The following is a 22,460-nucleotide window of genomic DNA, read 5'->3' as shown; positions in this document are numbered from 1 at the left end:
GAAACACGTGTAACACAAATAAGTATTATCGGTCCCTAGGGAGAGCGACTGAATGCAGGAGTACGCCCAGGTACGAAGGAGGGAGCGAATTCTTCAGAAACTCTTTTCACTAATTTTCCTCTATCCGTGCATCCTACCCGATCGCTGGGGTCCCAGCAGTGGTAGACAGGCGCCAAGTTTTTCTCTCGCTATACCGTGCCCCTCCCCTTAAAAGTCGCGGCAATGGGAAGATCCCTCGGGAGCCAGGTGAGCCCTTCGCCGCGAGCCCGGGGACCCGCCTGCGCGCCCGCGTGGGGCGCGCCGTCGCGCCGAAAAATCTGCTTGTCTGGGGGCTGAGTGTTTCCCTTCAATGTTTGTTCAAACTTCAACCAACTTGCCGCCAAACAGTCTTGAGGATCAACCTCTTTTCTTTAAAATACACAAAGGGAAAATCTTCCCGAAAGAACTTTATATCAACAGGTTCCTGCTTTTCCAAGGTCAAAGTCCTCGGAATTGCCAAGAACTTCAGATCAATCGTAAGGCTGGGGCCCTTGGCGCACTGCCAGCGATGGTCCAGCTCCCAGGGCCCCGGCACCCTCGCTGCCCTCCTCCTCATTAGGCCCGCCAATCCCAAACACACACGTGGACCCATAGCATCTCTCTGCAGTGAGCTTTGTGGGACCTAGCCAAGAGGGTAAGAAAATATTGATGACTAAACGAGGCCGAAAGGCTTGACTTCAGGAGCTTGATGGGCTTGAAGCTCTCCGCCACCAAGTAGATCCTGCGTTCCCAAACCCGGCGGGGGCGCAGGATGATGAACCTCAGCTGTGCGGGCTTCAAGCTGACCCAAGAGCCACCAGACGGCGTGGGGCGGGGGGTAGGCAAATGCAACTTCAAGGTCAACGCGCCTCTGACGGGCTGGAGAGCGGCCAAGGGTGCTCGGGCCTGGAGCGCTGGGGGCGCGCCCTGCTTGCGCGCGCTGGACGCGGCGGAGGACGGCTCGGAGCCAGTACTCCTCGGCCGTTTTCCGACAGAAAGTCCCTCTGGGTCGCCGCGGTCCCTGCCTGACGCGACCTCCCAGGCTGGACTCCTCAGCCGCAGGGGATGCGCAGCCCCCAGAGGGTTTCCGTCACTCTCAGGGAATGTGCTTTTCCTGAGCAGCTCCCAAGCGAAAGTTCATGTCATTTTTACCAAACTTTGCTTTTTACTTTTTAGAATGTTCTCAGATAGATAAATTGAAATGCAGACACACAAGGAAAATTCTCCCTTTCAGAAAACACAGATACTCAAATCCCAGTCTTTGGGGGTTCTCCTAACTTTTAAATCTAGATCAGTAATAAGCTGTTTATCAGGGCTATAAAAATAACAAAGAGGAACTCCTGGCTTTGCTCTTTAATGACGGATTAGATCGTGTTCCGTTCTGATTTTACGTAGGTTCCTATTTCAAATTTCAAGCAAATATTAAGGAAGACGATCACTAAGAAATATAAGTGACCTAAAAAATTAATTTGGTCTAAAACTCAATAGCTCTGTAATTTCAATGCGGTGCGGCTTGCTGAGTATTTTAAGAATCCTTTCAAAGCCATAGGTGTGTTCCTTCCTGCTGTAACAAAACTGGATTCATCTTTGCACAACATGCGCTGGCGTCTGTAAATCTGGTACTCGACACTCGGCCAAGAACGCTCCCTATCCTGATGTGTGTCTACCAACCAGCCTCAATGCGCCAACCAGCCCAGTACCAAGAGCTCCCTGCTGGGTGTCCCTCGATGGCGCCCACCCCACCGTCTGGACCACGGAGTGGCCTGAGCTGCCCCACCATGACTGGGCAGAGGAAACAGTCCCCTGCGTTTCCTGTCCGCCAATCGCTTCGGTAACTCACCCTGACCTTCTCTGAAACTGCACAGACTCAGAGGAGTTCGCTTCCAATGTTTCATTTCCAGGGGTCATCTGTGGGTCAGAAGTTTTCGCCGCGGGCTAATTTCCCGCCCTTTCTTCCCAGGCAACCAGAAATTTTTTATTTTGGCTTTTCCTCTGCTCTCCTTACAACTTGCTAGTTATATCAGGAACCCAGGCCCTTTCCCCTCTTCTTGGCATAGCAAAGTTCAAGCGCAGAGCTTTCTGGAGCTCTTACGGCCAGAGGGTGCTAAGTGAGCAGGTGACGTCAGCCCTTCGCTGGCCCGAAACCAGGCGGCGGGATCCCACTCAAGTGAGGAGAAAGAGCCTAGGCCGTGACTTGGGGCTGGCGACGATTAAACCAGGTAACGAGACACCGGGCAGATGTGTTTTCATTGCCCTGTGAGATAAATGCAGCCTTAAGTGCCTGACAACTTCCCAGAAGCAATCAGCAAAAGTTTACGAGTGCATAAACCTCAAAGACCATTCCCCGACGGTTGTTATGAGGCCCACATTTAAAGCTCCTATAAATTCTTCAGCACTTTCCCAAAGCTAAGTTTCCAGGGACTATTAAGCAGTCACCTCCTCCGAGGAGACCAGGGGGATTTTCTTGAACCGCCAAGGAAAGAGGTTTGGGGCTCCTACTGAGTGAAATACAGCTGCGCAAAAGTTTGTTCCGGAAGTTTCGATGGCGGAAGCGGGGGGGGCGGGGGGGAGGAAGGAGGGCGTGGAAGTGGGGTCCGGGAAGGGCCAGGAGGTGCTTCTCGGGGCTGAGTTATCTGACAGCGGCGCAGGACCGGAGTCTGTCGGGGGTCGCGGATCTAGCGGCGCCTTGGCCGCTTTCGGCGGTGGCCCCAGCTTGGCCAGTCCGGTCCTGCAGGGCATAGCCCCATGTGGCGCTCGTAGCTAAACCCTATAGCTCCCACCCGGCCCGGACATGGTAGCTCCTTCACCCTTCCAGTGCCCACTGAGTGGCCGGCAGGAATACAGGCGTCCTGCGGAAAGTGCCAGCGCTCTATAAAGGGGAGCCAGAGGGAGAATCGAGTCAGACACTGGAAACGTGTCTCCACTCCGCCCAGAGCACGACGGTGCCAGCCTCGGTCCTCCCCTAAGTGGCCAGAGTTCTTTGGTCAGTCATTATCAGGCACACAAGACTCACCTATGTTTATAGAGAACCTTTGTTTATGATCCCGGTGACAACAAAGCTGCTAATTGAAAAACAGTAACAGGAGCGTGTCTTTAGCTTCCTAAAGCTGGAGGTTAATAGCTGCGCGCGCCGGGGGGACGGAGTGGGGAGGGAAGCGGTGAGCGAGGGGCCGCCCCGCACGTCTACGTGCTTTGCGGTCCCCCGGCGAGACACGTGGGCGGGCTCGAGCCTTCCAGAGCCGCCGGCCCGGGTCCCAGGCTGGAAAGCCTCCCGCAGCTCGCCTGCTCTTTCTCAATCTTTGGGATCCAGTCAATCCCAAGGCGCGAAGGTAACTGACGACTGCGTAGCATTTCTGTCCCGGTGAGATTGAATCTCAGGCAATTATTTTGGAAAGATTCCGCTGGGCCCGTTTTCCTCCTTTCCAGGTGAAAATGCAGACGTTTCTATGCCGTCCTCACCCCTCCTTTATGAAATAAGGCGCCCAACTGTTCTGATATTACCATTCAAAAACAGGTTCTGTGGCGAACCTCATTTGTGAATCTATTACAGAGATTAATAGATTATTTCTCCTTTTTCAACTAATTCTCAGTGGGGAAATTTAACCATATGGTAAGGAGAGAATTAGAATTTCATCACATTAGAGCAAAATGTAATGAAAAGAGTCCAACACCTGGGGCCAACTCTGAAAGCCACAATTAAAAGGTTTTTAATGAAACCAGAGAAACCAAAAATTTCATAAGCTTCAGTAATTCTGCCACATAAGAGAGATTTATTGGAGGGTGTTGGGAAATATTGTTTTTACTTATGTCATAAGGATGAAAACCAGCCGCTAAATACCATGTGCTCCCAGACACGGGACACAGGAGCTGGAAGACCGCGTGTACCATTTCCCATCCGAAGAGGAGCACTTGTTTTCACACTTCGCCTTCCTCTCCCTCTAAGAACAACCGAGGCAGACCCAGATGTCCCTGAATGGCTTCCTAGCTATGGCGGCTACGTTTCCGGGTAAATAAATATGCACAAATGTCCCACTTGGTGTGTGAGAGGATCTGACTACCGGTAAAGTTGACTCTTCCGAAACAGCTGGATTTTCATCTTGAGGAAAGTTTGAGCAATCAGTTTCTTCCTGTTTAGGAAATCCTGTGCTTCATTAATCACCATCACTGTAGCCGTTCTTTGGAGACGGCTGCAAAAGCACCCCCTCCCTTTAAAAAAATCTAATGGGCTGCATAAGCAACTCGATCTTCATTTTCTTTCCTCCTCCTCCCCTCCCTTTCCGTCCCCGCCCCCCCCCCCCCCCAGCCTCAGTCCGGGTAGGAAAATGGGCAGGGAGTGGGTGAGCGGGGGCGGAATAAGGCAGTGTGTTCTGGGGGGCGGGAGGGGGGGCGATTGCTTTGCTGTCTTACTAGCTAAGAATCTTGGGTGAATTTGGGGCAAGCCAGCGGAGACACCACTTCCCCCCGAAAATCCCATCTCCACATCCAGACCAGAGTCATCCTAGGAACAGGGGTGGAGTATCAGCCTCCCCAGGAAAGGGTCATGTAGCACAAGATGAGACAGCAGTGGCGAGGGAAGGGCAGTGGGGAGGGGGTGCAGTGGGGGGAGGCGTCTGCTTTCCACGGGACTCCCAGGCTTCGCCGCCGATCTACAATTTGCTGAAGGAGCAGAGAACATCCTCGGCTCTAAGTAGGGCTTTTAGTGTGCTCATTGATGAGTGAAAGTCGCCACACATGTCAAGCTAAAGGCAGTTGTTGGGTTACTAACAGGACCCAGCGCCTTGCAAACATATGCGCTAAGCTGTGTATACAGATGGCAGGCAGAATAATGGAGCAGGCGCCTTTTATAAAGCTCTAGCTGCTGCCTGTCTTCAGACCTGGGAAATGAAACTATTCAGACTCGCGGCCAGATAGCGCCTGCGATTGTTTGTTACCGTTTTAATCCTATTAATTAAAACGTTAACCTGATTGGGTAGAAAGCGCTGTCCCAACAGGCGACTCTTCTTCATAATAACCTACTCAGAGATAATGATGTAAAAGACTCCCCCGTCTGTGGCGGCGGCTGGTTGATGGGTCCGGAAATCTCTTGAAGGTGAATCCAAGCAAGATAAACGGTGCGGAGAGGAGGCGCGGGGCTGGGCTCAGAGCGGCGGCGGCGGCGGCGGCGGCTCCACTCCCTCCGCGCCCACCCTCCCACCATGCGGGGCCGCGGCCCATGGTGAGCCCCAGCAGGCAGCACCATCGGCTGGAGACGAAGAAGAAGAAGAAGAGGAGGCGGCGAGCGCGGGGGAAGGCGAAAAAGAAAAAGAAGGGGAGAGGGCTGCCAGCAGCACCGGGACCGACGCGCGCACCAGCCCCAGAGCCCGGCTCGGGCGCGGCTGCAGCGCCGCCCGACTCCCGAGCCCAGGCGGCGGCGGCCGGCGCCGGACCATGGAGCGCGGGCTGCACCTCGGCGCGGCCGCCGCGGGCGAAGACGACCTCTTCCTGCACAAGAGCCTGAGCGCCTCCGCCGCCAAGCGCTTGGAGGCGGCTTTCCGCTCCCCGCCCCCGAGCATGGACCTGTCCCTGGCGCCGCCGCCTCGGGAGCGCCCGGCGTCCTCCTCCTCGTCGCCTCTGGGCTGCTTCGAGCCGGCTGACCCCGAGGGGGCAGGGCTGCTGTTGCCGCCGCCCGGGGGAGGCGGCGGCGGCGGCGGCGGCGGCGGGGTGGGCGTCCCCGGGCTGCTCGTGGGCACTGCCGGCGTTGGGGGCGACCCTAGCCTGAGCAGCCTGCCGGCTGGGGCCGCCCTGTGCCTCAAATACGGCGAGAGCGCCAGCCGCGGCTCGGTGGCCGAGAGCAGCGGCGGCGAGCAGAGCCCCGACGACGACAGCGACGGCCGCTGCGAGCTGGTTCTGCGGGCCGGCGGCGGAGACCCACGGGCCTCCCCGGGCGCGGGAGGCGGCGGCGTCAAGGCGGCCGAGGGCTGCTCCAACGCCCACCTCCACGGCGGCGCCAGCGCCCCCCCGGGGGGCCCGGCCGGCGGCGGCGGCGGGGGCAGCGGCGGCAGCGGTGGCGGCGGCGGCGGCAGCAGCAGCAGCAAAAAATCCAAAGAGCAAAAGGCGCTGCGGCTCAACATCAACGCCCGGGAGCGCCGGCGGATGCACGACCTGAACGACGCGCTGGACGAGTTGCGCGCGGTGATCCCCTACGCGCACAGCCCCTCGGTGCGGAAGCTCTCCAAGATCGCTACGCTGCTGCTCGCCAAGAACTACATCCTCATGCAGGCGCAGGCCCTGGAGGAGATGCGGCGCCTCGTCGCCTACCTCAACCAGGGCCAGGCCATCTCGGCCGCCTCCCTGCCCAGCTCCGCGGCGGCGGCGGCGGCGGCCGCTGCCCTGCACCCGGCGCTCGGCGCCTACGAGCAGGCTGCCGGCTACCCGTTCAGCGCCGGGCTGCCCCCGGCCGCCTCCTGCCCGGAGAAGTGCGCCCTGTTCAATAGCGTCTCCTCCAGCCTCTGCAAACAGTGCACGGAGAAGCCTTAAACACCCCCCACCCCCGAAAAACATAAGACCGACCCCAAAGCTAGAGGAGAGTGAAAAGCTGCTCCCCACCCCCCTTTATTTGGTCCTCTCGTAGTCGTGAAACACTTGCAGAGAAAACAAAGCAGAGGCGAGAACTGCGGAGAAGTATCAGAGACAAACGGGACTTCTGGCCTCGACATCCCCAGAATCTCGGTCTTCGGGGTGGGGAGGGAGGGAGGAGGGAGGTGGAGTTGGGATAGAGTATGGATGTCTTTTTTTCTCGGAAAAGTGGCAACTTTGGTGGCAGCCTAGACCGCGAGGAAGCAGTGTTTTCCTTTAAGGGTAAAAAATAAGTTGAGAAGTAGGTGTTATTAAGCGTGGAGAGTATTACATGGCAAAATAGTAATCCTACTAATAATTGTGAATTTGGCTAGTGCTGAGGGGGAGAGGAGGAGTCCGGGGTTGGGTGGCTTGTGGCACGGAATATTCATTCAGACAAATCAGAAAGGGCACTTGAAAATAAATTTTGATTCTGAGCCAGGAGAAAAACTTGAAATGTAGATTTATTTAAGTGAAGAAAAAAAACAAAAACAGGAAGAGACACGTTGCTATGAAAGACTTGTATTTTTTATTGTCTCTGAACTTTAATCCTGTGAAAATGCTCAAAAGTTTTGGCAAGAGTGATATTAAAAAAACAAAAACAAAAAACTGACTGTGGCTGAAAGAATTGCATTTAAAAATATTTATGTGCACCTTGTTACTTTCCACTCTGCAATGATGTATTAACGATTCATGGTATTTATTTGTTATTCTTCAATGACCCTTCCACATCAACAGTATTTATCCTGTGTTAAGGTCATGGGGTCTTACGTGCAGATTTTTTTTAATGCCTCTAAAATTCTGTTTTATAGATTAACTTATATTGTGTGCCAAGTGTTTAAAAGGGTTTATTTGCCAACAAGTATGAAGAGACATATTGATGTATCTGAGCTGCTTAGGTTTATCAAAGGTCACCTGGATATCTTCAGCTGCATCATCCCTGTATTTAAATTGAGCTTTAATAAATTGCTTCAGTCCAAAAATTACAGGAAAGGTGTATTCTTAATTGATGAATGAATTGATCTCTTTTCTTGAAAGGGGACTCCTTTGCATTCTAAAAAGGAAAGATATCACAGCAATAGATCCTATAAGTAAGAACATGCTAAGCAAATATTTTTCCAGGCTGTGCTGTGCATTTTTAAAAGGTCTAATTTAATTGCTTTTAGTATATGTATACATATATAAGTTATTTTAACTGTGGAGAATTATTTAAGTTGAAAGACTGGTTTGATTTGCCTATGGTGTGAAATCCTTTGTTATTTTTCTAAAAAAATTTTTAAAAGAAATAAAATAAAACTAAGGAAGAGCAAGAAGCTATTTACCCAAAGCGAGCTTTCAGTTTTAGTTTGCATGGCTGCTTGCCTGCCTTTCTATCCTATGAAAATCAAGAAAACCTTTTTTAAAAATGGAGTCCTGCTATTTTCCACTCCTTGCAGATAATACTAATTCAGCTTGTCAGGTTGGATGGTGAGTGGGGAGCTATGATGGATCTATTGGCGGGTTTTGGATGTGTAAAGAATGATATATATATTAAATAGGTCAATCAGACTATGACAGCTATGTACAACCATTTGTATGTGTATCTATGTCAGAGAGAATCTTTATTAAAATATTTTGATCAAACATTTCATTATGCTGTGCTTTGTGGAGGGAGCAATCACCTCTCTTCTGTGTTACTCTTTGCTTGAAAGGTAACAAAAAAGAAAGGAGTTTCAGAGAAGGTGGAACTAAAGTTTTGTCAGGGATACACAATTAGGAGCAGCCCTAGTTCACTTGTTTACTTGTTAAAGGGCGATGGCTGGGCCTGGTCATTGGAGGATTGATAAATGGGGTCAGTGGTGAGACCCAGAGGAGGTCCAGAGCTCCTGTTTGCTGGCATGAACTTTGAAGGCCCTGCTCTCCCTGGAATTCTTCTCCCACTTTGTATGGCATTGTTAACTACTATGCCAGGGCCCATCAGAGAGGGTAAAGTTTCTTAAAGAGTTTTTAATCAAAATTTCTATCTCCAACTTCCTAAAAGCCAAGGAAAAGCAATGGATTTGGATTCTCTGAGGATGGATTGTATTGTAGCTTCCCCCTGCTTTTTTTTTTGTGACAGAAGAATCAACCAGGTTGAATTATATGTGTAAACAATGCCCATAGAGATTTTTTCAATGTTCTAGTGTTGCTTGTTAAAGAGATTTGTAAGGGAGTATGTTTGGGTTGGGTGTTGATTCTATTAAAGAATGTCTGTATAGGCTTGTATTTGGACTTTAATAATGCCCTCAAATTTAGAAGGTTTGATTTTTATTGTGGTGGAGGTTAGAGAGATGGTGGTGGTGAAGTTATAGTGTTTCCTCTGTAGGCAGTTTGCTAAATGCGTTTTGGTCTGTGTAGCCTCAGCTCATAATGATATCCCTAAATGCCATCAAACTTAGTGGGGGGTGAGGGAGGGTATTTTCTGCTCCACTTGCCATCAAAAAAGATTAATCAGAACCTGTAACTTTTCAGAAAACATAACAGCAAAGGGCCTTGAAGCTGAAGCCCTCCCAGTCTGGGAGTGGGAGTAGAGGGAGGGAAGAGACCAGGGCGGCCCCCAGGCAGGAGGAGACCCGTCTCTCAGCATTTACCAGACAAAGCCTGGGTGCGTCTAATTATGATTATTAAAACAATTTCCATGACGATGTCTAATATTATGTTAATTTGAAAACAACTGTGTATGAAAACTGTCTACTATAATACCTAAATTCATTTAATGAAACACATCGTTAAGGCAATTAAACCTCCTGGATGTGATTAAGAAACATAATTATGACACTGTTCTGCACCGTAATTGGGTGCCTTTAATCAAGGGGTAAAGTGATCAGCAACACAGCCATTAGTTTGTATTGTTCTGGCCCTGCTGTCCATCATTCTGATTAGGAATTAACCACAGCCGCCATCAGTCGAATTGTTTTTTTTTTTACTTTTTGCATGTTAACATTGTAGGGGACACATTCGCTGCAAGGTTTAACTGCTTAATATTTCTCATTATTAAGAAGGCCTCCTTGATGTATTCCCTCTGTAACCTCTGTGCTGTTCAACTAGTATTAGAAATAGTACAAATAACAAATCTTGAACTTCAGGAGAAAGAGGAAAGCTCACCCTCCTTTCACCCTTTAATAACTCAGTCTCCAGCCTTAGTCCTGAAGGAGACTGGAAATGATTGGGGTTGGGGGAAAGGAGAGGATGTTGAGAATAAGTCGGAATGTCAGACAAATATGTACAATTGTTCAAAGTAGCAGGGTTAATAATATTTATTTTCATTTTGATAATTTCAGACAAATTAATTCTCTTTCCAAATCCAGGAGCTGACCAGCGTTGGGTTCTAGGAATAAATGTGGGACATCTAAAAGGGGCAGGGGAGGAATTTTCGGTGATTTACTTAGGTGGCTTTCCCTGCGCTAACCCCAACGTTTCCAAAGTTTCATTAGCAGCAGCTTTTAGGGAAGGAAACCAATGATTGAAGAGAAAATTCTCCCCCCTACCTGGCAAAACCCCCGGCCGCTTTCCGGGGCCCGCTGGACTCCTGGATTTCAGCCCAGTGTGGAAAGTTGGCCCACACATTTGTGGGCCCCAGTATGTCCTTCCAGTGTGCACCATCCACTTCCGGACTGGGTGACTGAACACCAGGGCATCAGTGTGGTCTTGCTGAAGTGCCCTTGGGGCAAAACAGCAATCCTGGCCCCTAAAACTGCGGCGTCTGCCAGAGAACCTCGGTCAGCCCCAGAGCCTTCGTCCACCGCGCTCTGGGGCGCTTCTCCCGGGAGCAGGGGACGATCCCCGCTGCTCAAGTTTCTTAGGAAACTGACACTGGGCAGAGGAGGCCGAGCGAGGAGCCAGAGTCCCACTTGGACTTTTATTCCACCGGTTTCCTTCTCTAATTTCTCTCTAATTTCAATTTCCTTCTCTAATTTCGAATTCCCATTTAGGTCTCATCTCCAGCTTGACATGGGGTACCTACAGGAGTGAAGCGCGTTGAGGCTTTTCGTGGACTCCTACAGGACCAGCAAATGATCACCTTCGAAGAGCTCACTAGTTACCCCTCCTCCCTCCCCGTGGTGCCTGTAAGTGTGTGTGTGTGTGGGTGGGTGGGTGTGTGCGTGTGCGCGCGCGCGCGTGTGCGTGAGCGCGCGCTCAGCGATGCGCTCTCCACTCTCAGTAGCTGGGCATCCCCTCCAAGACCCTGTGTTGAGCTTAAATTCCGCTCCCTCTTATCGCACCCAGCACCCATCCTTCCTGCCAACAGCTCTCTAGGGAGGGCCAAGGCTCCACAGGGTTCCCGTCTCCTCGCGCGCTCTTGGCCCGGATGCCGAAACCCAACCTTTCTACGCGCCCGGGACCCTGAGATTGCTCCAGCATGAGTGGCATTGACTTTTCCAATGTAATGACTTATGAAAGATATAATCATGTGTTAAATTGAATCCTCCGTTTAACTGTTAATGGTGTGCTCTGGGCACATTTACGTATTAGATGCTATGGTAACTAATTACCACTAGGAAAAAGGATAATACACTTCCCAGACTTTGAAAAATAATGATGAGAGTTCACTTCCCGGCTCGCAGCACACAGTGGCGGCTCTGCCGGGCGGAGCGGCGGAGCGGAGACCCGAACGTGTGCCGGTGGAAGGAGGGAGGTGATGAATCCTGGTCGGGAGAGGCTCCTTGGTAAAACCTTTCATGAAAATGCGATTCAATGGGGAAGTGAGGGATGGGGAGGGCCCACTACACGGCGCTGCCTCTAAACAGAATTAAATTGCAAAACAAACGTCAGAAACAGAAGTATTCTTTTAATTAAAATGCAGGTCAGACTGAATTAATCACGTGCCAAGCAACTTTACATCAATTAACATTTTCTGTTGTGTGGGCAAAATAAATGAGCCCGTCTCCTTCAAGGTCTGCGTTGGCGCTTATAACTCGGATGCCCCAGGATCCGCCAAACCAATGAGCTGCGGGTTGATTTAAAGCTGGCCTTTTACATCAGACATTGGGCACAGTCGAAGGAAACGGGAGGGAAAACCAGGAGACAGCAACTTAAGGGTAAAAACAATTCTCAGGGTAAGAGTCTTTTCCTCTCCCCGCCGGATCTCTGGCTCTTCGAATCGGTTGATGAGTGTTTACAAGAACCAGGGTTCTGTAGACTGTGTAAAATAGCCAGGTGTCTGTTTCGCCCCAGGGCCAGGGCCAGTGTTTGTGCTGGGGACCCGGGAGGGCAGGAGGAAGGAGGGGGCGGCTTTTCCCGCAGGCCAGCCTGCCAGCCCAGGGTCGCAGACAGAACGACGTCCACAACACGCGTGCCCACCGCGCTGCTTTGCTCAGGCTGCGCCCCCGGAGGGACTCGGGACCCGCAGCCGCAGAACACCCCTTCTCCTAGTGCTTCCCCTGCACTGACGTTCTGGGCCCCTCCTGCGGGGCGCAAGACCCTTCAACCTCTACGTGCCTAGGGGCAGAACGCGAACTTCGGGGGCTCTGCCTCAAACTGTCTTTCGAGGGGAGGCACTAGGATGGGGTTGTCTCCTGACCCCCGTGGCCTGGAGAGTTCACCTGCAGATGACAGGCTTGGAAGAAGCACCCCGCAGCCGAGCCAAACCCGGGAATTCTGTGAAAGCGTCCCAATTTTAAACCCCAAAGAGCTCATCGCTTCCTAGCAAGGCAAAGAAAGTGAGCTCGCTTTCCTTGAGGCTCGATTTTGGTTAAATTCTATCACTTTTTCTAAATGACTCGTCTTAACATAATCCAGGAGACTTGTGGACTATTGCAGAACTATCAGGTCCCCCTGAGTGCGTGTGCATGTGCCTGTGGGACTTTTCTTTCTTTCCTCTCCCTTGTGTTCCCGAATTCCGACGATACAGAAATACAGATTAGAGAGCTCTGGAAGAGAAATTACTGGGCTGGGAAGGTTAGACTGCAAAGGGAAAGAGGGTTTTGCGGTTACCAGCCCTCCAGCCCCCAATATATCATGGACAAGCCTATCTTAGAAGTCACCAGGATGCTCGGATGGGGAGTTGGCTTTTATTAGGCACAAGGTGATATCGTTTTCCTTCCCAGCTTGGGAAAGAGTTAATTCTTTCCCAAAGACCATAGTTGCCCTTGTCTTCTCAACCTGATTCAGAGATGCAATAAAATATGAAGCAAATTTATGATCTGTTTCAAGCATTTTATTGCTGTATTTTTAAATTCATATATGCACATATAAGAACTACGATCTGTGAATAATTTGAAATGCGATACTAGAATGATACATTTTAGATAAAACATAACCATATCTTTATATAATTGTCTCAGATTAAAATAAAAAAGAAAAATAGATTTCTAATGTGGACCAAACTGAAAAACTAATGACAGCCATAAACTGCTAACTAACCATAAATTAACATCTTCATCAAATGCTAAAATGGTATCAGTGGTTATATAAAGCAATTATTATTTCTCTTTATAAGTTTTAGAATAAAGTTCAGGGATATTTAAAGGACCCATTATTTACCAATGCTTCCCAATCTTAAAGATTTCATATTTTATTAGGAGGATGGTTACAGCTCAAATCTGCTATGCTAATAGGGATGTTTAGAGATGAGAATTTAGTCTTAAACATAAACATGCTTCATGGCCTAACCTCATTTTATGCATTTACTCTGCTCTGGCAATTACTGAAGAACTTGGTGTAAGGATTTCTGTGTCAAATATCCTTATCTCCTCTCTGAAAATGGAAGACAAATAATTTCTTATTATGTGAGAGAGTCAGATTATGTACCCAACTGGTTAAAACATTAAATCATGCACTGTCTGTTGAAGCAAGTGCAGCTACATTTGCCATGCACAGTCTCTTTCTGCAGAGCTGTGGTCAAAATTCAGATGCTAAGCTGAGCCTGTCCCCTCCATCTGAGACTTCCATGAAAAAAAAACAGAAAAAGATTTTCCTAACCAGGCCTCCACAGAAACATGAAAAGCCATGAAGGAGGAAAGGAAATCTATCTATGATATCTATAAATGTATCAGGGCGCAGGCGCAGCGAATAACTTACTTCAATTTTCTTTTACAGAAGCATCAGGCATATGTATCTTTAAAGTGTAGATTTCTCAAGAGAGTGTAGTTAAGTAAAATCTGGAATTATTCAACAAAGTAAGCTCTTTTTAAAACTTAGAAAATTGTGTTTTTATGAAAACAAAATACTGATTTGGACTTTGGAGGATCTGGGTGGAACGCACACAAATTATCTCTGCCACTCAGGTGTTACTTCCTGTGTGTTGCCCTATTGGGTAGTTATTGTGGATAAACATCTCCAAAGGTCAAGGATTAACTAAGATCTGCAACTGGCTAAGTCCTATGACCACTGTTTAGTTTAACTTTTGACAAGCATTGTTTAGTCTGAGGACTTTCTTCTTTAAAAATGAATACTATTTTTATAGCTTTTCTTGTAAGTCTAAAATTAGTTTAAAATAAAGTTAAAAAAAAATACTGAACTTTAAAACATGGAGAAAGTACTACTTCCTGTATGCTTCTAGATTTAAAAAATTCAAAAGTGACTTCAAATACTTTAAAAAATATTCCATTTAAAGTATAAAACAGAGGCATTTATAAAATTTTAAATATATTGGCCAGTTCTTAGAAGTTATAGAATGAAAGTATACTTCATTTAAACAGTAATTTGAACATGAAAGACAAAATCACTTACTTAAAAATGTGGGTTGTCAGGTCATAATGACATATATGTTAACTTTAATGGTTAGTTCTTAGAAATAAAAGTTACATGAAATAAACGTTCTCTTGCAAACAAATAAGAATCTCCAGCTAATATGTGCTTTCTAAGTGTTTAAATTTGACTCAACGATAAACCATTAGGTATTACTACATTTACCTGTTACTTCTATTGCCCTAGTCTCTCCTATAAGCACAAAACTTGTAAGTTGTAAGGGAATTGAAATACCTCATGAGTCTATCTCTAAACATTTACTTTCTAGGTAGTCTGCAGTATATCATGTCTCTCCTTATAAAAATGAATACATTTAGGAATTAAGAACATAAACTATACCTGAAAAAATTAACAAAAACTATATCAAACACACTTAAAATTACCAGCATAGCCACTATTTTTTTTCTATTCAGCTATATCCTCAATAGAAAATGCACATTATTACTCACATGACCATGGATAATGCCAGACAGTTCTGCAAAATTATTGTTTACTCAATAAGCGTTTTTTAGAGTAAAATTGAATGCAAAGATAATTATTTCATAGATTGTCCATTTAACGACAATTTACCCTAAGTGTTCAGCAATACTGAACTGCCTAGTTCAAATGAACAGGAACACTTTCAGAGTCTAGGGCGATCTTTAAAACATTAATGGAGTGTTTCTTAGAAAAGCTAAGTGTCCCAGTGAAATGCTGTATGTACAGTTACTGAAGAAGCCACACTTCATCAACAGCATGTTCTGTGTTATGTTTTATTTACAGCTTGCATTTCAGCTCTATGAATACACAGAATACTGTCCAAATATTACTCAGCCTCATTATCTGTGGTAGTGATTTGCAGAAGATGAAGACCACACCTCTCTTATGTGGAGAGAAATGGGTTCTCTCTCCCATTCTTGTTGTTCTTATACATCTCTCCACAGAATAATAGCTATTATTAAGAACTGCAGCCTAGCAAGGTCAGCCTGGTTAAAATAAACTTGTTTAAAAACTTATTAGTCACTGATATTACTTGGATCTGTTTTTATTTCCCACATAAGTAAGTGAAAATATATTGAAACATATTCTGAATATAACAATTAATGCACTTTTATCAAAAGTATGAGAAAATAAAAATATATGTATATGTATGTGTCGGGGGGAGATGGGGATTTGGGGATCTTCAGACAGCAAAATTATTTCCCAAATAATTTACTATTTGTAATCAAATCTTCTGTCACCCAACATGCTCCTAGTAGGGAAATAAGGGGACACAGTCATTCACCTGTGCTTTAAAAGTTAATTTATTGGCTTGTTGTAAATTTAAAAAACATTAATTGAGTTACAAAGCACTTGCATTTCTTACCTAAGATCTTTTCAAGATAATTTTCTTCCTCATAAATCCACCTCTATACCATTTTAAAATCAAAAGAGTATTAAACAAACATTCAGGACAACATTTTTTTTTTAATATACAGCACTCCTCTGCTTAATAAATATTTTAAAATGTAAGTATTGCCAAATTACCTCCTTTTAAAAATTATTCAGTAGAGATTTTCACGAATTAAATTTATCTTACTCAAGATATTATAAACAAAGTAAACATTTAAGCAAAAAAGTTCCATCGTCAATGATCACTGATTTAGATTAACACTCTGAAGTAGAATAAGTAATAATTGCTTTAGAGAAACATTAGAGAGCTTTATGTGATCATCCACTGTAATTTAAAATAATGCTACAGGGAACTTAATCTTGGCTTGCTAACTTTTTCCTAATTGAGTATGTGAATATGAATACCTAATAATGCAGTTCAAGTACATAATGGTTTGCAATATTGGCAAATTTAATAGATTAAAGCAGTGTACATTCTCAGGGCATATAATTCTTGTTTTGTAATTACTGACATTGTTTTATACGAAGATCAAAGCCTAGATAGTTTTTGTGCTTTGATCTCTGAAATTGGTTTTAAGATTCCATGGTTAAATTTGAAGAACTCGCTTATAGGAAATGCTACCCAAATTATTTTTCATGAGAAAATAAACAGAAGTAATCATGCAAATTTTGAGTATAGAAGCTCCTTTGCCTCACACTTGTGACCCAAAACTTAATGAGAAAATGGAGAAAATATAATGAAGTATGCCAGGAAAGCCAAACAAGGCAGATAAAAGTTCCTGAATAGGTTGCTTATCAGCATTCCTTACTCAGTGATAAATAGCTTTTTCCTGAATATCTTCAGAGCATTTAGTGTTTGCTAACTGAATGCTTCATTACTGTTGGTCATTGATATAAAATAATATTTTTAGTTATTCATTTTCTTTAATTTGAAATTTAGAGGAGGCTTAAAAATGAAAAGATCGGTTTTTACTATATGTAAAATAAAGTTTTTAAAAAATTCTGAAGCCTCAATGATTGGTTTTGGTTATTTTTAACATATAATCACAACACTTGATGTATATGTTTTATTGTATGTAATTAGGCTCATAGTAATTTCTCATTACAGAACACTAATTTGGAATGAGTGATGGAAGTTTCGTTAGAACTAGTGATGAATCAGAATTTTAAAATAATTTTAAGGAGATGATTTATTACAACTACATTTATAATAAATTAGTTGGGTATGTATTGTGTTCTCTAATAAATTATGTGTTCTTGAAGAAGGGTAATCCAGTGCATAGCATCAAATCTAGGATAGAGGAAATGCTCAATAAGTGTTTGATTGAATAAATGAATAATGAATTAACTAATGACAAAAAATGGTTCCCTTTCACAAATACACAAGAACAGTTTTTAAAAGGCACAACATTGTCAAAGTATCTCCTTTACAACTTTAAGTTTGTATATTGCATTACACTTTTCAAAGTAAGTTTGCACATCTTACTGTGTTCAATCCTCATAATGAACCCTGGTGTCAAAAGGCCTTAATATTTTTATTTTGCAAATATGGAAACTGAAGCACTGTGAGGCAAAGTGACTTGTTGATGAAAACAAACCAGTTATGTCATAGCTAGAATCCATGTCTTTTAACTTATTTCTCCATGACATTTATTCTATTTATAAACAATCTTTAATTACCAGATTTAAGCCTGTCACAAGACTCTCTTGTTTTGGTTCTACCACCCATTGCTTTTATGTAATATTTTACATAATACTTCTACTCTAAATTCCTTTCGCTATAAATTAAGCAGAAATTAGAATGGAATACTTTTCTGTGCTCTCTCCGCTGTAGCAGCACAAAAGTGTACTACTAAGATGAATTTAAGAATCCGGAGGCTTCCACTTCAGGCAACATGGTGGAATAGATGTCCTGGTACAAAACGAATGGGCTATACTTTGTGGCAGGCAGAAGATAAAGCTTGGGGCCCAAGCGGGGCGTGTGTGTGTGTGTGTGTGTGTGTGTGTGTGTGAGCGTGTAATCCAAGACCTGTACACAAAGCCAAGAATTTGCAGAGGCAGCACCCTCAGTAAGTGACTTAGAAAGAAACCTTGCTCCACAGAGAAGGACTGTGGGTATACTTGCCTGTCTCAGCCTTGGCTTTGGGTAAAGGGGGAAAAAAACCCAGAAAGTCTCTCCTGTCTATTCCTACTCACAGGGTTGCAGTCTGGCTGATTTAGGGCTAGAACTCACACTATCTATGTTGTTCCCAATCCCCTTTCAAAATACTCAAGTTGAAAATGTAAAGTGATCAGAAGTTGATAGTAACACCAGCAGTCAGACAAAAGCAAACGCAAATTCTCTCTGGAGGTGTGAACTTTAAACTCAGGTCTTAAAAAAATCTCCAGAGATAAAATTCCAAGGAACATGGGCCCAGTAAACAAGCCATCCTGAGGCAGAGTTAAAAGAAAAGCAAACTACAGAATCAGACCCATAAAACACTGATGATGTGGAAATACCAGATACAGAATATAAAATAAGTTTCTTAATATATTTAAAGAAATGGAAGAAGGTATTGAGTGTATCATGAAAGAACAAGATGTTATCAAAAATGACCAGGCAGATAGGAAGAACAAAAAGAGAATTCTCAAACTGAAAATGTAATCACTAAACTTAGCAGACTCAGTGGAATTGAAATCCTGAAAGCTGACAAATTGACAGTTGGCACCCTGACTCAGATCAACCCTGGAGGCCTCACAGAAGGGAGAGGGTGATAAGGATCTGAGCATGGAACACAAGTCTAGAACACCTCAGAGAATGAAGGCTGTCACGGCCTGTGTGTGTGTGGGCGCGCACGCGTGTGTGTGCGCGCGTGTGCGTGTCTGCGCGTGTGTGTGCGTGTATGTGTGTGCGCGTCTGTGCACGTCTGTGTGTGCGTGCGTGTCTGCGCGCACGTGTGTGCGTGTGTGCACGTGTATGTGCGTGTGTGCGTGTCTGCGCACGCATGTGTGCGTGCGTGTGCACGTGTCCGCGCGCATGTGCGTGTGCACATGCGCGTGTCTGCGTGTGCGTGTGTCTGCGCGCATGTGTGCATGCGTGTGTGCGTATGTGCGCGTGTGGTGGAGCTGCTGATGACAGGGTTTGCAGCCCAGGGTGGAGGGTGGAGCACACAGTAGTGGGAGGACGGGTGGGAGTAGACGTCTGGGTTCTCCTTTGGCCTCTCCCCCCAACACAGTTTCCATCACTGGGTAAATAGAGCATTAAAACATGGTGGGTGCACAGTATGGGATACTACACAGCAGTTAGAAGCAACAGATTAAATATTCATAAAGTAATACGGATATATCTTTAAAAATATAGAGTGTAGTTAAACATTAAGAAGAATAATGATTTATAGAATATACATTTATGAAAATTAAACATATATGCACCCAAGATAATAACATATGTTTTATAAAGGCATATACAAATAAAAAGATACACACCAAACACATTAGACTATTTGCCTATGATGGGGAGGGGTATAATGGTAGCCATTAGGGATAAAATAGAATGAGTAAATAAAGCCAGAGGACCTTGTTTGGGCCAATTATAATTGTGTACCATGAACTAAGGGACATAAGGCATGTGATCACTCAGTCCTATGAACCTGAGGTTAAAATAAAAAGGAGGAAACAAACTCGATGGATGGGTTAAAGAGTAGAATAAACTGGCAGAGAAATCTAAAGATCCAAAGAAATTACCGAGAATGTAAATTAGAGGTGGAAAATACGAGGCAAAAAGGTCAAACAACATGGAGTACAGAGCGAGATACAGAGCCTGAGGGAGGAAATATTCAAAGAGATAATGATTGTGAACATTCTACACTTCATGAAAGACACCATGACATGCAAGCATGATAAATAGAAACTAAGAACATCAAAGACAAAGAGAGCATGTTAAAGCTGTCAGAGAGGCAGACTACCTACTGAATAATTAAACCGAATAAAGGCTAACCTCTTAAGAACATGAGATATCCTCAAAGCCCTGTGAGGAAATCACTGTCAGTCTAGACTTGTGCATCTAGCGAAATCACCTTTCAGGAATGAGGGCAAAAAGGAAAACATCTTCAATCCAGCAAAAACAAAGTTTAGACCGGTAGACCTTCACTAAGGTGCACTTAGAGTATGGACTTCAGGAAGGAGAAAGTAAATGCTAGAAAATCTATTTAGTTACTAAGTATGGTTAAGTATTTTATACTGTTATTTTTAAAATCAATTTCCTTTTCAAAAACAATAGCACATTTCCGAAATATCAGAAGTTCCAATGAATGCAGCATGAATTAACTGGGTTTAATTACCTGCTTTGCCTGTTTATATACGGCATCAGCAGTTAGGTAGGATGCCAGACAGTCACTTGGCAATCTGATACTAGCAATCTTTGAATCCTCCACACTATGCTGCATTGTGGCATATGGAATTATACTGTATTACATAAAGTTGTAATTCAAATAATACAAATAAACTCCAAGTCCAAGAGGTGAGGCGTCAAGAACAAATACTGCTATCTAGTTTCTCAGCTGGTGTAAATGGAAGCATTTAGGAAAGTTAATTCCAATACTGGCATAACCCTTATAGTTTACACTGGAGTCAAATGCTACAATCAGTCCTGTACTGAGCTCAACATTTACTCCTACAGTAAACCTAATACTAATGTCTAGGGCAATTGCTGAATATATAATAGGTTTTTGTGTGTTCTTACACTGATAAATCTTACCAGTGTTTCACTTGAACATGAGTGGCATTATATAACAAGAAATTTTGTTCTATTGAGCCACAGTATACAAAGTAATAAAGAACATTTATGGATGATTAAATATTGAAGTGAAGTTGAAGCATTTAATCTACTGCAAAACTCATTTAATGCAAACGTACCCTGGCAATATAGATATTATTGATATTATACTTGAAGGGAACATTTTCATCCAGTGTATCTCATGGAAATTTAATTTCCTTCTTCTCTGAGAACTTGGAATTTGTTAGACTGTGTCCATTTCCAGCACAAATTTCCATTAGTACATAAAGTGTATTCTTACATATTAGAGAAGAATTTGTGACTTTAAAAAAATCCCACAGTGTCAAATCTATTGCTGTGAAGGCACATTTACTATGACACTTGCAAATCACAATATGTATGTAGAAACTTAAAAAAAGCTACTTTAAGTTAATCATTATGTTGATTTTGATGTCAATTTCATGCCACCATGCTGTTTCTTTCTTTCTTTCTTTTTTTTGATGGGTTTTGTGACAAAGTACAGACTGGACTGATCTCAGATCAAACAGAAATTGGCACTTTTAAAACAAACAAAGCAATTACATTTGAAGAAATTAAAAACAAATAGATGAGCTAAGGACATTTAGGTTAGTTTTGATAGATTTCTTTTCTTTCCTTTTAGCTTCTTTAAGATTTTACTTTGTACCTAAATAAAACATCAGAGTCGGGATACTGAATGCCAAACAAAAAGCGGTTGTAGTTTAGTTCTAAGGGCTTATCATCAATTATTTCTAAATCAAAATAAGTTAAAAATACAACCAACAATTGTTTTATCTCAACTATTGCCAAAAATCGGCCTGGACATTTGCTGACTCCAAATCCAAATGGCATGTGGTAATACTTCAACTTTTTCCCTCTTTTAAAAAAGGTGGTTTTCTTCTTACCACTTTCTGTAAAACGATCAAATCTAAACTCCTGTAAAGAAGAAAACAGAGTGTTAAAATCAAAAATTTCCATGAAATAGCTTGAGTTCAGGTTCACACAGTTGCCAGCTCTCCCTGCCCATCTTAAAAGGCTTCTTTTAACCCAGCAAACACCAGGAAGTAAAACTTAACAAAGTGCAAATCATGTATGAACTTTCAAAAAACCCCAGTGTTATTAGAAAATTACTTCTCCCATATCAAACAAATTCAAACTTTTCTATATGACTTTTCTTCACATTTCTCTCCTACGCTGAGTTTCCTAAGTATAGAGGCAGTATTTCTGTTTTTGTTCTCTAAGGTGGGTCTCCACACACGGGCACTTCAAATACCAATGTTGGGTAGAGGGAAGGGCTCCTGCAGAGCTACCATGGTTAGGGGACAGTGAATCCTACTGGCCACAGAGGCTGCCTACCTAAGGATCCCTCACGTGCCCTTCTCTATCCCTTCCCATCAGCTACTTATGGATGACAAAGGATGAGTTTAGGATTTAGTGTTTGGATGAAACACACACTAAATAATAAGATTCACATTAAGCACTAGAGAAGAACTAAGCCACAAAATCGGTCTGGCTTGTTTTCTGATGTGGTATTGACTTTCTCCTATGACAGCTCTATTTAGAATGAGTGCTCTTTGGGTTAACTCTCTTGGTTTCTGATATGTTTTCACAAGTTAAGTTATATTACTTGTTCCAGAAAATTACGGGACTGGCTTATGGAGGGTGTTTGGTCCTCCATCTTAATTTACTCTCATGTGAGTTTCTGAGAGGACACTGAGTGACCTTAGTTTAGCCCATGGTGAATTAAACCATTGATTAGATTAACGCACGTGGCAGGCATGACAATGACCAAGTCTTTCCTGGTGCTCACTTGCATCCGACCTGCTCAGCACACAACTTTGCTATGAACTATGAAGCCAAAGGCAAAGAAGCAGGTCAGACTGAAAGCATTTAGGTTACAGCGAAAACCCTAGGGTTCACGTATAGATCCTGAATCCATCACAGATGATCTAATTTTCTCACTCAATGCCAGTATTCATGTCAGCAAAATCATTTCCTT

General features: G+C 44.3%; 2 protein-coding genes across 3 annotated transcripts in view; one reads left to right on the top strand and one right to left on the bottom strand.

Annotated features, from left to right (window-relative positions):
• The first annotated feature begins 3,256 nt into the window (after positions 1-3,256).
• BHLHE22 (basic helix-loop-helix family member e22) lies at positions 3,257-6,699 on the top strand. 2 transcript variants are annotated; one of them, XM_036829823.1, is made up of 2 exons: positions 3,257-3,347; positions 5,108-6,699. In XM_036829823.1, exon 2 carries the CDS (start codon positions 5,446-5,448, stop codon positions 6,532-6,534), a length of 1,089 nt encoding a protein of 362 aa, XP_036685718.1. In that variant the 5' UTR covers positions 3,257-3,347; positions 5,108-5,445; the 3' UTR covers positions 6,535-6,699. The 2 variants fall into 2 exon arrangements, with proteins under 2 accessions (XP_036685718.1, XP_036685717.1); XM_036829822.1 differs by lacking the exon at positions 3,257-3,347 and adding an exon at positions 3,878-4,024.
• A 9,507-nt stretch (positions 6,700-16,206) lies between these two features.
• LOC118883561 (cytochrome P450 7B1) overlaps positions 16,207-22,460 on the bottom strand; it is a 186,237-nt gene continuing 179,983 nt past the window's right edge. The window contains exon 6 of the mRNA XM_036830517.1: positions 16,207-21,397. Within this exon, the coding sequence (XP_036686412.1) occupies positions 21,110-21,397 (288 nt within the window). The 3' untranslated portion in view covers positions 16,207-21,109. The remainder of the gene's footprint in view (positions 21,398-22,460) is intronic.

The sequence above is a fragment of the Balaenoptera musculus genome, chromosome 17 (assembly GCF_009873245.2).
Source record: "Balaenoptera musculus isolate JJ_BM4_2016_0621 chromosome 17, mBalMus1.pri.v3, whole genome shotgun sequence".
NCBI lineage: Eukaryota > Metazoa > Chordata > Mammalia > Artiodactyla > Balaenopteridae > Balaenoptera > Balaenoptera musculus.
This window is presented reverse-complemented; position numbering and strand designations above follow the sequence as displayed.

Excerpts from the sequence above, each read along its gene's own strand:
- BHLHE22 (XM_036829822.1), top strand. The coding sequence starts at position 3,982 with ATGTCCCTGAATGGCTTCCTAGCTATGGCGGCTACGTTTCCGG. Across the intron at positions 4,025-5,107 it reads TATGGCGGCTACGTTTCCGG|GTGAATCCAAGCAAGATAAA; the intron begins GTAAATAAATAT and ends AATCTCTTGAAG.